Source organism: Chaetodon auriga, chromosome 8, assembly GCF_051107435.1.
Source record: "Chaetodon auriga isolate fChaAug3 chromosome 8, fChaAug3.hap1, whole genome shotgun sequence".
Lineage (NCBI taxonomy): Eukaryota > Metazoa > Chordata > Actinopteri > Chaetodontiformes > Chaetodontidae > Chaetodon > Chaetodon auriga.
The window spans coordinates 24,816,948-24,834,343 of record NC_135081.1 but is presented as its reverse complement, the minus strand read 5'-3'; the positions used below and the strand labels follow the sequence as shown (position 1 = coordinate 24,834,343).

At 43.1% G+C, this 17,396-nt stretch overlaps 1 protein-coding gene across 1 annotated transcript; it reads right to left on the bottom strand.

The window, feature by feature from the left end:
* Positions 1-10,265: 10,265 nt before the first annotated feature.
* On the bottom strand, positions 10,266-15,354 carry rps19 (ribosomal protein S19). Its single transcript, XM_076736836.1, has 6 exons — positions 15,325-15,354; positions 14,459-14,529; positions 13,998-14,098; positions 13,089-13,272; positions 12,345-12,399; positions 10,266-10,320 (listed from the first exon to the last, which is right to left on the bottom strand). Exons 2-6 carry the CDS (start codon positions 14,527-14,529, stop codon positions 10,291-10,293), a joined length of 441 nt encoding a protein of 146 aa, XP_076592951.1. The 5' UTR covers positions 15,325-15,354; the 3' UTR covers positions 10,266-10,290.
* Positions 15,355-17,396: the final 2,042 nt, after the last annotated feature.

Genomic DNA, 17,396 nt, shown 5'->3' with positions numbered 1-17,396 from the left:
CACGGGCCTGTTAAGTCACTCGCTGATGACCTCGTGGTCATTTGTCATCGCCGTCAGGATCTGAGGGAGTGTGACGAAGCACTTGACCTCGGGCAGAGATGAACAGACACGGTCTTAGATCATGATGTGTCACGGGGCACGCGAGCAGGAAGTGCATGAAACTGAATCTTGGCTTTTGATTATTGACGTGGTTGTTTCAGGGGTGAATCAGCTTTGTGTAATTCTGTACAGCATTGATTATTTTCTACAAGAAGATTCACACAAAGGTCACACTGAAGCAGTCCTGGTTGCTCTTATATCTGACACACATGCAGCCTGAATGTTGTAGCCGTTCTGTTTAATCCACCTCGTTTTACTTTTGTTGTGCCATGACCTGCCGTTTGATTGATTGACTGCGGTTTCGTGCCATTTAGTCTTGTTTTGTAGGCGCTGTGACCACAAAAACATTTAATCTTCCTCTCTGCTCCTGTGCTGTAAAAGACTGAATGACAATGAAGTTGTCACCAACTGTTGCTTTGCTTCAACACATAATCTCTCATTCTTCTGCCCCTCTCTCTCTTCCTCCTCCTCGTCATCCTCCCCTTCTCCTGCCCATCTCTTGTCTAAACGTACGCTCAAGAAAAAGTCAACTCTTGCTCATCTGCATGCAGAGCGCCTTGGTTCCAGCTGTGAACAGAGGATTGAAATGGAAATGGGAAGGGGAGAAAGAGCAGATTACGCTCCTCAAACGCATGCACTGCCTCCTGGCTGGCCCACCAGCTGAGTAGAGAGAGAGAAAAAGGAACACGGGCGGGCGGGTGGGTGGATGATGGGGGTCTAAGAGGGGAAACGTAGGAAGCAGAGTTAGACAGCAACAAAGTGAGGAGTAAATGTGGGGAGAAATGAGGAAGAGAAAGGTCGGTGAAATCATTTTGGGCAAAAAGGAGCAGACAGATAAGACAGACCAAGTGGAATAATCTAGTCTGGAAGGGCAGAAAATGGTGTGAAACTACAGATCAGGACCGACTCAAAGACACTAATTGTTTTCACCCGGCCACAAAGCCCCCCCTCCCAAACAAAAAAAACAAAACAAACACACATGTGCACACACACAAGTTCCCGTGGGGACACTCCATTGAAAAAAATGCCCTCCCTCGCCCCTTAACATCTCAGCTGAAAGCCTAATCCTTACCCTTACCTTAACCTAAACCTAATTCTAACCTTAAACCTGGACCAGTGGAGACAGGAGGTTCCCTAGGCTTGATGTGCCTTCAGTTTAAAGTCCCCACCAGCATATAAACACACACACACACACACACAAACAAACAATATAAACAAGCTCTAATGAACCATGAACCGAGGTTCATGTGAATAAGCTCAGGCCGACCTTTTATGTGCTCAGACCTTGAAATTCAGTAGAGGCTTTGGAAAGGCAGACAAGCAGAGGCTGAAAGATGATTAACTGTGTGTGTGTGTGTGAGAGACATTATACACTGTGTTAAAAGGAGCACAGAGATAAACCACACTTCTGATAAGTATGCTGGGGTTTGCCTAGATGATGGTGGCAATTAAAGGACACATGCTGCATTATACTGATGTTCGGGAAAGTGAAGAGTGTTGGGGATAAACGACCATGAGTACAAAAAAAAAAAAAAAACAGCTTTAAAGCAATACAAAACGGCATGATGGGGAAATGGGGAATTATTATGGGTTTTAAATAAAGTTCATCATTTTATTGAAATTGACTGAGATGAACATTCACAGGATGGCGCCTCTTTAAATTACAACCAAAATATTGAAATGAATTTCAGTTTGACACACATTTTCCAAATGTCAGGGGGGCGGGGGGGCTGCCAGTTTGGTACATTGCTATTCATGAGATTCCTGTGTCCTGGTGCTACAGCAGAGAGGTTGGTATTGACCTCAGCTGGAACAGCCAGATGGGGGAGAGAGGAAGAGAGTGGGTGAGAAAAAAAAACTGGGTAATGGAAAATGAAAAAAAAAATAATAATAATGAGAAGGGAAAAGGAGACAGAGAGAAACCAGAGAACAATTTCTCTATCAGGACCCACAAAGGCGTGACCCTGCGCTTTGCTGCTCGCCCGTTTTCGGCAGGCCCAGGGGGCGGTGCATAATGTTAGCCTGATGCTGCAGCGAACCTCTGCCACAGCGGGACCTGCTCGTCAAATTAAACGCTCTCTCAGAGGATGAGTCCTGTGGTGCGCCTGGATTTCCATGGAGGAACACTGATTTCTATGATTGTCGTCAACAGTCAAGAAGAGCATATGGTCGCAGCTTCTCCCTCACCCTGCAGTCATGAATCCAACAGGTCCCAAACAGCAACTAAACGTGGCTCACAAACCAACAACCGCAAAATACTGGATCCAGTGTCATCATGTGAAAGAGGGAAAATCTTTTTTTTTTTGTGAAATGCACAGAAATGTGCATAATATGCATTTGTACTGGTATAAACAAACAATTTATTCCTGGCAGGGACAAAGCAGAGCAAAGCGGGTTTTTTGACAGAGAATTGTGGGTAAATAGAAGAGGAAGCTTTGAAAGCAGCTCAGCAGTTAATAAGATTTCTGCTAACACAACCTCACCTCTCTGTCACACTGTTTTTACACACACGCATTCACACAGACGTGTCTACGATTTTCTCTCTCTCGCACACACACACACACACACACACACACACACACACACACACACACACACACACACACACACACACACACACACACACACACACACACAAGCACAGGGAAGACAGTGGCCCATTGACAACAGTGAAGGATAGGCAAATTTATCTACATCTCTTCAGGGAGGTAAGACACACAAACAAAAGCCCATTGACACACTGAAGGTTTCCCGAGTCCAAGGACACACATTTTGTAAATAACTGTGTTCTTGAAATGAGTGGCCAAGGATGAAAAACAGAAAATGCAGAGGCAGAGACCTGCAGGGAGCGAGGAAAAAAAAAAAAAAAAAATCAGGCAAGTGAAAGGAAAAACGAATAATATAACACAAAGGTAAATAAATAAATAAACAAAAGTCTAGAGAATTGATACAGAGGTGTGACAGTACGGTAGGAATGTGGAAAAGAAAATGAGGAGAGAGGAGTCAGGAGAAAGAGTAAGACAATAAGGAGGTTAAGAGGAAATAAGGGTATGGTTGGAATTTGTCCTGGGGGAGGGGAGAGGATGCAAGACTGAGCCGAGGAGGTCACTGTGTGTACGAGCCAAGTATAGCATCATCGCCCTGAAATGAGTTCCCTAACCTTTACAACCCCGCACCGCAAACACAGATACAAACACGACACACACCTGGGCTGGCTGTCATGAACGGAAGTCCAGCAAATGGAACATGTACATTAACTACGGCCAGTCCAGCACAGCGCGGTGGCACGCCGCTCAATCTGTGCAGCTCCGCAGCTTTATCGAGTTACTCTGCAAAACTCAATTGGGAAACATGTTAGAAAGTCACAAGACAATCACACTGAAGCTACACACATACATACACACTCACTCACACACACACACACACACACACACACACACACACACACACACACACACAAAGAGGCTGCATGTCAGGAGTCACTGAGGGTTTGCCTTCTAGACTGTGCATAGTGGACGGTGCATGGTCAAGAAGAAAAGAGACACAAGCAGTCAGACAACCCCAAGGTGAGCCGGAGAGAACAGATGAGCAAATGGTAAAAGTACTACTCAAACCGTCCGTTTTAAACATCACATGGTCTAAAGATTGGGTTTCTGTCATGTATGTATGCAAAGAGAGATTATGGGGTTCATTTGTGTGCACTTGCTTTGGGTTTCACCTCAATATAAAGTGATTAAGATCATCCAGCTTTGCGTTTGCAGCGGTGGAAGACGTAATCAGATCCTTTCCTTCTGTACACAGAAATACTTGAATATCAAAATATTTAATTACAAGTACCATTGTTGCAATCAATAAAGAAGTATTAGCACCAAAATGGACTTAAATTATCAGAAGTAAAACTGAGAAAGTCAAATTTCAGTTACCTTTAAAGACTCATGAAACTCGTGCTCTTTGTTCGTGTGACGACTCCTCATTGTTTGAAAAACTGTACCTGTTTATGCAGAACTCTTTCGCTCGACCTTGTATTGCATTTAAGCTGGATATCTTGTGCACTCATTTGTCGTGTGTGACAGCATTTGACAGCATTAACCATCTCTGTGCAGCAGAAAGCCCCCTCAGAGTTTCATTATTGGATATTGTTACTGAAATATGACTGTGTACGCAGCATTTCATGTCTGAGCTGGTCAAAGTAAAGATTCTACTTCATTAAGTATTGGGCAGCAATGAAATGAATAGAGTAGACGTAGAGAGGAGTATAAAATCAAAACCTTAATGCTCACTTGACTGATTGAATTTGGTGGTGCCTCTGAGCTCCTGCACAGGGTAAGTACAGCACTGGAGTAAATACCACCAAGCGACCGCTGGCTTGTTTCCAACCTGTCTGATAATGATCTGACTGCTCTCTGCCCTGCTGGACGTCACTACAGTCTCGTTGCCATGTTCCCAGATCTCAGCAATTACTTTGAGTACAATGTTGTTATCATAACTGAGAGAAATTATGGCCCAAACTATGAAAACAAGAATGAAATAAAACTAAATTATCTTTTGAGACATTTGCAACATTTGCAGTGATAACCCTTCATGCGCACTTCATTCAAGTTTTTCCTTGAAAACAACAGACAGGGTTTCATTTGAGTCCATGCTTGATATAATTAGGCTCAGGGATAGAAAGCATAGGACCTTTTCAGTCGAGGAAAAGCATGACAATGGCAGCGCGAGAGGCTGAGGGCTTTTAGTCGTGATGAGGAATGGTAAGGTTGGGGGAGGGGGTAATAGGGTTGTAATGGTACTATAGGGATAAAGAAGAAAGGGTAAGAGGGGATAGAAGATAGCAGGAAGAGGAGGAACACAGGCATACAACAGAAAGGTTCAAAGAGAAAGATCATTAGAGCGATGAAGTGAGAGTCAGAGGGATTGTTTAGATTGGAGGAAGGAGGAGGAGGAGGAGGAGGAGAAAGGGGCATGGATTCAGTGGAAACAGAGGAAGGAATGAGGGTGAGAAGTCAGAAAAGACCTTACTTAGTTAACTGAAGTCTCAAAAACCGGAGTACGCTGAATGAAACAAGACCTAGAGTCTCCAGCCCAGCGACTGCCTCCATGAGGCCAACACGCCTACAATGACAATGTTAGCATGGTGCTTTAGCATGTTAGCATGCAAAGATTCTCATTAAACACGATGTGCCGCTGAGGCTGATGGGAATGTCATGAGTTTTGCAGGAATTTCATCATAAACCAAAGTACCTGACAAAAAGTAGTGAGATGACATGAGACCAAAGTATTAGAAACAATCCTCTGCGAACCGTGAATGAGTGATTTTACACTTCACAGCAAACCGTCCAGTTGTTGTCAAGATATTTCAACACAGACTTTAAAGTCAACCTCATGGTCAGACGATGACCAAAGGCAGCAGGATCCATTGTCTGGGCTCAATGGATCTGTACCCACTTCTCAGTCAATCCATAAAAAGCCAGAGTGGATCCTCTGATTTTGATTATTCAATGTATTTTATGTGATTTTATGATCTTGCAGCACATTCTTCCCCACAACTTGGAGGTATCTTAGCCCAGAATCAATTTTCTCCAGCTTGTCACTGGTGCAAGCAGTTTTCCAGTCAAGTGCTCGTGTTTACAGTTTATCCAACATGACATAAACCTCTGCGAAAGGCCACGGAGCGCAAGGTTACCTCAACAAATCATTGCAAATGGAGCATGCTAAAGAGGATCTCGACTCTCTTCTCATGCATGTACTAAACCCGGAAAATATGTCTGCAGTGTAACGCGGGAGAGAGACCTGTCAGAGCTGTGGGGTGATGGGGAATCTGGTATCTTAGAAACTGGGCCTGCTAAGTGAGCCGAGGCTGCTCTGCGTTAGTTAAGTTCATATGCTGCTTGGTCAGTTCCTGACACCTCTGCTTGGCATCTCTTTGGAGATATGTCCACCCTCCCACAGACACACTGGCAGATAGGGGGAAACTGTGAGCGAGATGGAGAGATGATGAAGTGCAGAGCTACAAACACACACTTCCTCCTATCTCAGTCTGTCACTGTGTCAACTATCTCCACAGCCATTCTGTGTCGCACTGGTGTCTGGCTGTCTCCCTCTGTCACTCTTTTGTTCTGTGCTGAAGAAAGCGCAGGGCCGCGGCATCAAAGTATGAATGACTTGAAAGCTCTGATCTGAATGTGCGCACGCACAAGGACAGGCACAACAGAAAAAATATGGCCTGCACACGCACACAAACACACACACAGAGGACACACTGCATCTCAGTCAGTTCAGCTGGCTTTGTAGACAGCATCTGTTCTGCGCCCTGTCATCCTCCCTTTGCACCCCACCCTCTGTGACAGGTGGAGGGGATTCAGACTCGCGATCTAAGAGACACACACAACCTCAAAAGTCACTGACACATGGTGAGTGTTTCGCCTACACACGCATGTATACACACCTGCTGTGGGGCAGTGCTACAGTGCCCTGTGGTGCCAGGCAGGCTGAGCGGCACGTTGCATGTTTACGCCACCTGCTCGCAGGCCAAACACAGGGTGAGGGATTAGAGCTGACAGCACACACAAGAACAGCAGCACGCATACAGTAGACAGATGTATATAGGCAGCGAGGTCAGACTTTTTCATTCTTCACACACACACACAAAAAAAAAATACCATCCATCCGTAGTCAGCCTTCACACACCCACTGGGACAGATAAGTGTGTCAGCCCGGCTTCTTGTGGTGGAGGAGTTTTCTCACTTACAGACTCGTAATGCAGAGGGCAGCGGCTCAGCCCTCAACTAAAACACTGCTGACCTTTTGGCCTCAGACTAATTTCTATAAACACACTCATGCAGACGAGAGCTGACCCTCGCCAAACAGCATCAACACACCGTATGTGGCCTCTACAAGGCGTCTGCTCTGCTGATTCAACCGCCGCCGTGTATAATGAGACTTTAAGACTTAAGTTGTACTAGAGAAAATCTCGCCAAGGACAGAAGTGAATACCCGAACTCGCTTTGATCAGTGCAAAAAGACAAGAAAAAAAACAGGGCTTTAAACGCACACAATCAAGAAACTGAATGAGACTGAGGTTTGAATGTCTGCGTAAAGTTAATGGAAGCAAGAGGATCATGCCGTGTTAAGAAAGCAATGTAGTTTATGAGAAAAGCATTGTGTTGCGCGACAGGAAGGGCTGATGTTATCTCGGCTGAGCCAGAAGCGGATTCTGTGGGATCTCTGTCAGCTCTCCCCTAGAAAACTCCGTTAACTCAATATCCCAGAGATCGGGAATGCTGGGAAACTTTCTGAGATGTCTTGTCTTTTGAGGAAAACATGCCACAGGGCACGAAGCTGCGGGTTGGTGTGTGTGTGTGTGTGTGTGTGTGTGTGTTCAGGAGCTCTCCTGATAGTGGTTCTATTTTAGAGAGACTTGTGCTGCAGAGACATTTCTTAGTTATCTGCCGTTTCCAGCCCTGAGGAGGTGAGAGGCAGGTCTGCATCCTTTCTCAGTGTGATCAAGCTGAGCTGCCAAAGAATTGGGAGTGAGTAGGTGCAGCCACCTCCACACACATACACACACACACACACACACACACACACACACACACTAGGAACAATAAACCACTTGGACGTGCATTTGTTAAAGTAGTAATTGTTCCACAGCAGTAATTGCCATAGTGAAGCCTGCTGATAATTACCCTGCGCACAATGACAAATCGGTGCACAAACAAACCGACAGAGCAAAGCTGAAATCGCCCCTGAAAAACGGCACACATTAACAGCAAATACGAATGCACCGGGCACGCTACGTGAGCGTGCACGCACATGCAGTCGAGCAGTAGCAAGTGAACAAACACAGCAGACCTCCTCTGCTGGATTCCACACATTTCTCTCTACCACTCAAGGACATGTTTATCCTTCTCTCTCTTCCAAATTACAGGGTAGAAGAAGAGGGATCATGAAGGCAGAAAGGGGGAGGGGGAGACGATGGATTCAGGTGTTCTGGAACAGCTGTCTCAAATGGGGGAAAAAAAAAAAAAAAAGAGTGGGCAGACGGTGGACAGAGAAATTGAGGGGATGAGTGGGAGAGAATGAGGTGGTGTACGTAAAAAAAAAACAAGAGATTAATATTTCCTGAGAGACGTGCCGAGCAGTTAATGAACAGTTTATGATGACTGACATAAAATAAACAACAAGGCCAGCTCACAGTGCATTATGTGTACTGTACACACACGGACAGTGGATGGCAGACTGGCAAACACCGTAGGCTGACTGTCCAGGGATGTATGACATACAATAGCTTGCACACACACGACTAAGACAGCTCTCTCACACACACACACACACACACACACACACACACACACACACACACACACACACACACACACACACACACACACACACACACACACACACACACACACACACACAGCACAGCAGGCTGTGTACAACTGCTCGGCTCTGTCACCAAACAACGCCTTCTGCTTCCTGTTCATCAAATCTGGACATGAATTAACAACATAAAGCTGTATCATCCCAAAGAGGACACAGATATATGTGAACACTGCACCACACTCACCCTCCTCCTCATTTGATTGTGCTTGTACTATTGTTGCCTCAAGGATAGCTGAGGAACGGGAAAAGCTGGCACATGAAGCTCCACTGGCCCAAATTGAAAATGAGAATGAAAACAGATTGGATGTGTTACAGTCAGCTGGCCCTGTGCGTTACCTTTCTCTGTGGAAAGCACCTGAAGCTGTTTTGATAACCAAAATTTGAGAGTTATATATTACGCATAATGTTTCAGCTCAACAAATTTAGGAAATCAAGTAACCCTTTAAAAGTCAATCTGCACCTCAAATTTGCGATGAGACGGCCTCTTTTACTATTCGTTGGAAACAGACTGATGCTATTACATTAAAAAGTTAAAGCTACGAGGGGCCTCAGAGGCCATCACCCCAAAGTGCATATACAGTCACGACAGATATTCTATAAGCTTTGGCACCCTCTGCAGGATCTCAGAAGCACCGCCAAATTAAATCAGTCAAGCGCTCTTACTGATTGGGCTTTGTGCAACACAACATGCAACAGTACCTCCCTAGAAAAGCACAATAGGACATTAACTAGATCAAAAACAAAAAACAATTATCTAAAAGGCCACATTTCGGAAAAGACTGGGTCTAGATTCAACCATAAATTTCCATTGACTATTTAGGTTGCCTTAATAAGCCAAATTAGGCACAACTAGGGCAGCAGTAAAGGCCTGTTTTAAATAAGCAACCACTCACCCACACACACAACATGACAAAGTTAATGTCATGACAGCTTTCCAAAGCATACAGTTGGGATATCTTATGTTTCCCAGCTGACTGTAAAATAGGAAACACTCAGTATTTGCTCAATGACACATTGACAAGTTGGTTTAAGAATGTGCTGTTGGCTGTTTCAGTCTCTAGGTGGCACTGTGGCCCTGAACGAAACAGCCAAACCATGACATCATTCCTAGCCAGAACTGCCAATTGTGTTGCTTATGGAAATGTAATCTTCTGCCATTATTAACTGAGCAATTTTCCTTGGGTGTCGTGTTATCATGGATCAATCTGAACAAATGATGATACATGAACACAGTCTCAAAAAAATAAATAAATAAATCAATCAATCAATATGGAAGTGCAAGTGGTATTGTGACAGTAAAGCATGTTGGCCACCGATGAGAAGCTGTATTGGCTGACTGAGAACAGCTCCCAGGAAGCCTTTTCAAAGTGCTTAATGAAACTGCACCCTGTAGTGAGCTTTTGCTGGTTAGACAATATGAGAATCTGAAAACACGACAAACTAATGGTCATTTGCTGCCCTTTAGACTAAATGACATTTAAACCAGGCAGGCAGAAACCAGCTAGGGATGATTTCATGCAGCAGCTTGGCTTCCTCTTGCAAGCTCAACTGCAAGCGTTTGGTGGAAAATAGCTCATCAAGTCAACCATCTTACCCTTTATTATGATCAATTGGGCTTAACAACTTGAACACCTCCAGTGAAGTGAGCTCACAGACCACATTCCAGCAGTTTCTTAGTCAGCCAAGGATGAGCAAAGTACTTAAGTAACACTGAGCAGACCATGAACGCTCTTAGGTTTATCCCAGCGTTCACACAAGTTAGAAACAAAGATCACACAGCATTTGACTTTCTCCAAAAAAGATTTATTAAACAGTTTTCTTGTTTGCAGCTGCAACCTGTGGAAAAAGACAAAAACATCAGTAATGAGTTGAGTCCTGCAGAGGACGAGGTACTGTAGTGCCTTTGAAAACTTAAGCTGAAAATGCATTTGTTTGCAGGGGGAAGAAAGAAAAGAAGGTATTTTAATGGTTTCAGCATACTGCCAGAGTTGGTGCAAATGATCCCCACTATTCATTTGTAAAAGTCGTGATCAAATGATACTAACAATGTCCTGATGTTCTATTGGTTTATTGTAAATTTCTCACCACATTAAGGCCCACCACAATATTGCTTTTGAACAGGAAAGGTGCAACGTGAGGGAATAAGATCCTATCGAAAGCAATTTCAAGAGAGTTTTAGCGCGAACACAGTTTGGAAGACAAACTTGTGTCACAGTTGCTACCAGAAAAAAAAACACAAATTGTCTGACAGAACATGGCACAACTCTCACTTGCCGAGGAAAAAATATCACTATCTTAAAAAGCCACCAGAAACTTCAACGCACAAGGGGGCTCTGTGAGGAGGTAGCGGAGCCACACAAACATGCTTCCTGCCAGTTTTGTGCAGCAGGTAGGCGGGGCTGGGCCCAGGTCTGCTCATCTGCATACTGCTCATTAGCATGGGTAAACAAGGAGAAAACTGGTGCCATACGGCAGACTTGCCAAGCATGAAATTCCCTCCTCATGTTTACCCCTTTTACCCTTGGATTATCACAACGCTGCTGCCTCTGATTTTTGACAAGGCCCAACTGTGATTTGTTTTTTAGTGAAAGCAAACAAACAATTCAAGTAGTGTGCCACACAAGACACATAACACACTTGGCTGGCAGAGAAAAAAAATTGCCCAAGGACATGTGCTTTAAAAAGCCTTGCATGCTGAAGTGACAGTGGGGCCGTGTACTCCCGCAACAGACAAGGTGTCACATCAAAGTAAAGGGGTGATATTTCTGTGATCACACACACTTATGGCATCATCCTGAGTGTGTCTGAACGTCACATAAAATGCCAGAGTGTATCATACGCAGTCAGTCACTGCAAACAACCTTTACATGGCCAGTAAGAGGTTGCAATGACATTCAACAGCTGAGGAGTCTGATACTGGAGCATTTAAATTCTAGCAGTAGGTAACACCAGCTGTAGGATACACCCTGACCTCACCAGTACATTGATTACCATTTAAAGCACTGGGAAGCCCATTGCCCTTTGGGATTTTTATTATCCAGACAGCAGGAAACAAATCGAGGCAAAGGTGAGAAGGGTCTGGTGGGATTCATTCCTCAGCCACCAGGATTGTTTCTATCACTGTGTTCACACATTAACCAAGGTCATAGTAGAACACAACTTGCTTGACAGACCTAGGTTCACCTATTAAAGATACTTTATAAGGCTTAGCGTAGCTCCATTTGTTATACGACCATTGATTTCTGTACACACATTTAAGAAAATTCAGGGCATTGCTTGGCGGCAAATTAGCAAGGCGCCGTGAAGGCGTTTGACAGGGGACAGCACATATTTTCATGTTATAATATACAGACAAGTATATTTTTAAGAGTTATATTTTATATCACTCACTCTGAATGACATCGCCTTTGTGAAACAAACATTGACCACCGAGAAAAAATGTCAGCTACAACCCGTTTCTACGCCCCTCCCATTGTTTTCCCTGTCAATCCTCCTAATTTCAATGTCTTGGCCCGTTGTGTTCCACAGGCTGAGTCCACTGTGTTAAAATCTTATAGCCACACTACTGTACAAGTAAAAGCACATATAGTAGTTACTGATGTACTCATAGGTTTTATGGTATACTACAGACAATGACATTAACTACAAGTTCAGGTACTTTGATCAGTACAATACATGAGCTGATCTACTCAAAAGTACATTGTACTAAAGATGCACCCCAGATGTGCGTATAATCCCAAGTATTGAGTAACTCATAACTGGTATAGTTATGCAAGTATGTGTGGTTTTGGTTTGACTTTTACTAAAATCCAAGTACTCAATAACCAAGTTACTTGTGTGAAGACAGATTTGTTTCTCACCTGGCCAGCAATTCTATCCAGGTCTCTGGTTCCCTGGGCAGTTAGTCTGCGACCGCTGAGGGAAACAAAGAGCAAAAATTAAACCACGAATATGGAAGAACATAATAGACAAACCTACATACTTGGTCAAAAATCAATTTAGAAAAATGCTTTAGTCTTCAATAACTACTTCTTAACACCACATTGACCACAGTATTATAGTCGGGGAAAGCCACATATCAATTCTCCATCCTACACAGTGTCAAAAATCACTAATTAGCTACCCTTAAACAAAGGCAATTCTAAGTAGAAGTTGATTTTCCTGCCCACTTGAACCGAATAAAAACCAAGCCAATCAATTAGTCCTCTCACTACAGTGCAATTATATTATTTCTTGTTGGCAAGCAAAATCCAACCATGTACATTTAAAAGATGTCAGTCATGCAGAATCACATTAATGGGTCTCTTTAACATCAATGTTATGCAATAATGAAAATGCAGAGAGAAAATTGAGGACTCTACGTGACAGTGTATTGCAAGAATGGGTGACTGCATGTGTAGAGGGGGTGCCAACTACTTGGTGCCTACAGTGGCCCAAAACACCACCATCATGTCAACCTACACACACATTTACAGAGATTATAAATACATGTCCAAACACAAGGCTCAGGTACTTTTCCCCAACACAACCATGTCATCTGTCAATATTTCATTGCCGCTTGTTAACTTCAACAAACTGATGATGCAAATGACAGGGGCACGTACCCATTGGGATCCTTCTCAATCATCTTGAGCAGCTCAAGGGCCTGAAGAACCTTACGAGCCACATTCTTGGATCCTACACTGTAGTGGGCAGGGCATACACCATTCCTCTGGCGACTTCCATAGATCTTGGTCATGGAGCCAACACCAGCACCTCCACGGAGGTACAGGTGACGGACTGTGGATGCTGTGAGAGCAGAAGATATGAAGGTAATATTATGCAGTATCAGCGGCAACAAGTTGCTTTAGGTGTTCCCACTAAATGTGGTAAAACAGATGTTTAGATAAGGGGGCTTGTGGCATCCATTAGATAACAGAGAAATTAAGGAGTAGCACAGTTTCATATTTCATGAGTAAGGCACCAATCAGAGAGCAAAAGTGCAGAACTCGTACATACACTGTCCCCAAGTAGCGAGTTTAACCCTGCTTTGAATTACACCTTTAAGCTATGACACTAAAAGAAAGCCTTTCAGTCATAACAGTTTTGCAAGTGGAAGCCAAACACTTGTAGCACTACTGAAGGGTAAATACAGTGAGAGTACTGGCCCTAATACACATTAGGTGTCAAGTCTCAATGGCAGACATCTCAATCACTCAAATAAATAAAAGGGGAAGTATTTGAGTCAACTGTTAATTGAGCATAAAGTAACTACAGGGTTTTTATGCTAGCACTTCCAGAACCAAGTCAGCCCACACTGCATTTGAGACAGGATCCACTACCATATGGAATCTAAAAAACTTCTATACATCCCTAAAGTGATGTAAAATGCAGTCCAGCATGTGGTTGAATGGCATTGTTGATGCATAAATATTTGTCTCCATCAACTTGAGATTTTAAAAAAAGTCTCTGTAATCTCAACGAGACAACATGGTCAGTGGGAGCCAAAAATGAGTAGAAGTATTTGGACTTACCGGCTCTGATGTAGAACCAGTTTTCATCACTGGGGGCCAACTCCTTGTGCTTACCCAGCTTTACAAGGTCCACCCAGTCAGGCACCTTCAGCTTTCCTGACCTGGGGACAGGTGAGAAGTGTCAGCATGATCTAAACCACAACAGGTCTCTATTTACTAGCACAGTGGGTGTACTACTTATCAAGAGGTACACCATGGTACAACAGTGATGGAACCAAGTCATTGCACTTACTTAGCTGACACTAAGCGACTTACAACAAGCGCATTCAACGATGTGAAAACAGCTAAAAAAAAGTGCAAGAATCATGCAAATACATCAACTTCATCATAGCTACTAAACTGCTTCAAATACTTTAAAAACAATGACATTTCAGTAAAACTACATTATTATATGATTCCTCTGATACACAGCTTCTTGAAATGGCATTAATAATGTGTGTGGAAAGAAAAACAAAACTCACTTCTTCAGGAAGGCCGCCAGGGCACGGACAAACTCCTGCTGGTTGACGTCTTTCACTGTGACACCTGGCATCTAACGAAGATATGACAGACACCCCAAAGTTACATCAAATAACTGCCAACACACACTGGATAGAATGAGTTGGTTACTCAAACTCTTAGCGTTCTTCCGGATGAATCGGCTCACTGTCCGGTAGAAATAACGTAACTCGACGTTAACGTTGCACAGACATGAGAATGGGGACTAACATTAATTGCTTCGGAGTTAATGTATCACATCCGACTTAATGGGGCTAGACCACTCATCTTAACTCGGGATGTGATAGTTAGCAACAGCAATGCCAATTTCATGATAAAAGTAGTGAGCCAACAATTTAGGACCGATACATGTGTGGGAGCTCTCTAGTTACACGCTTTCAACCGGCATTAGCTTTACTTGCAGCAGGACGGTAAGCGTTAGTCAGCTAGCATAGCTACCAGACCTGCCTCCGTAAACTCCATTTAGTCGTTCAACTTAACTATTTTAAAACAAACAATTCGCTGAGATCACAGTACCTTTGAAGCAATATAATTACTGACTTTACACTTCAACAGTAGACAGAATGATAAATCGACATAGCTAGCCGCTAGCTAGCAGGCCTCGCGAGGAAGCATGGGGGCAGCCATTACTAACAGACCTAGAGTATCAGCGCAACATTCTAGTAAAATCATTAAAAAATGAAACAAACGCGCACATGTCCTCACTCAAAGCTAAACCACCTCGTTAACCAGTACTTTATGTCCTATCTGGCCACGTTTCGAAGGTAAATTGCAAGCAATTTCAAACTATTTAGCGTAATACAACCGAAGGCAGAAAATAGCGCTTTACCTTGCTTGTGGACAGCAAAGGGAAGAGGGTGGAACGGGGTTTCCAACTCATGTTAAAACGGGCAAATCTCGCCGCATTACGCGAGATCGAAGCGTTGTTTTTTCCACCGATGCCTTTCATCACAGTCTATCGAGTATACCGACAACATTAATGTGATAGAGGAAAAACTTGGACAATACAGACGAAATTTGTTGGTAGTCTTATTATTCTTTTAAAATATTTTAACGCATCCTATATTTAATGAAGTACGAAGCTTTCACCATGTTACCAACTTAAACAGTAACATCTCAATTTGTAAATATGCCCATAGAAAACGAAAGGCAAATGTTATACATTCTGGTACCACAAGCATTATCTTTAAATTGAGTGCATACAGAAGGGATTCATCCACTGTAATATGTAATATTTTACTTGTGTAATCTGTATTCACCCTGCCCTTTCATTCTTCCACAATTAACAAACAGCTGTACTGTGGCTATATTTAAAACTGCAGCATGCAAAAGTTACTTAATTATTCTGTGTTTTTGAATTATGGTTATGGTTATGTTTATGTTATGTGAATTCTGGGTAATTTTTTGTGGAATGGAGCCTCCTCCAGTGAGCTCAGTGCACCATTCCTGGAGCTCTGCCCCATTGGCAGACAGCGGGAGAATGATTTGTATTAACATTGATATGCTTGGGTGGTTTTTTTTGGAAATGTAGGCACATTTTCTGGGCCATGACTGTCAGCCCTACAGTTCAATGAAGGTCATTTGCATGTAAAAACTAAAGTCAATATTTTGAGCACACAAAATTCAGTTTTCAACCAATTTTTAATGGAGGAGCTCCAGGCTTTGTCTCTTGGATGGCAATGAAGCTTTGTGCCATTTCTCCATTTTCTTGAGAGTGGGCTATTATTGAACAAGATCACAGGAACATGGATAATGTAAGTATAACCCTAAAGGCATTATTGAGGGCACAGATTCCCTCTGTGTTCGTATCCTAACACTACAGTTCATACGCTGGTGCTGTCTTTGTTTCATTCTTTTCATGGAACAATGCCTTTAGACAAGACTGTAAAATGTCTTTGATATTTCTGCTCGTCTTTATCATCTCCAACACGTGCCTCTCCATTAAAAAGCACAGAGCAATCAAAGAAAATCTGGGTGAGAATGTTTTTGCTTTGAGAACAAAGAATAAACCTCAGTCCTGTGTAACTGTGAGCGAGTGTCCATGCCCATATATGTGCATATGTGTGTGTGTGTCTGTGTGTACCTTATTTACATATTTCCTTGGCTGGCAGAGGTGATGTTGCCCTTTGCACATCTCAGATGGAAAGGGCAGCCATGCTCCAACATTGACACAATTGATATGTTTGCAGAGACAGGAGAGCGAGATAGAAGGCAGGTGGATAAGCAGAGGTTTATGAATCAGGTTTATACTCTGTCAGTGGGGGCAGACAGTTTAGAGTGAGAGGTGAGAGGCAGAGATAGAGATCCTGGAGGAAATAAAAAGGCAGCCAAGTCATACAGAGGATAGATAGATTGTAGAGCTTTCCGTGTCATCGCAGGCCTTCTCAACAGGTAACTGTACTTTTTTGCAATAATTTACGTCTTTGACATCATATCAACATCCAGACAACTCTGACTCTTCAATCTCGCCGTGCTGAAAGATTCGGCCCTATAGCTTGAATGTTGTTTCAAAGAGCTTAATTGATTAATTAAGGTAATTAATTACACTGGGAGTAACCAGCCACCAATTTGAATTGAAAACTCACACAAGGTGGATTAAACTCCATTAATTACTTCAGTAAATCAATTTTGCTGAGGCCCTTCAAGTGTTGAGACAGGAGACAACTGTGTAAAGTGATTATGAAGCGGTATAAAGAGGTTATTTCAGCCAGTCATGATAATTATGGAAAAGTGACGACTAACACCAAATGTTCTGAAAAGGTCAAACTAATTACGTGGAATGGACAGGTGTCATATTGCTGAGGCAAATCTGCTACTTCAACATTCATCCGCTCTGCTTTATGCAAGGCTATTGTTGGAAAATGCGCTGAAATTAGCTGCCAATCATTTTTGAATGCATTT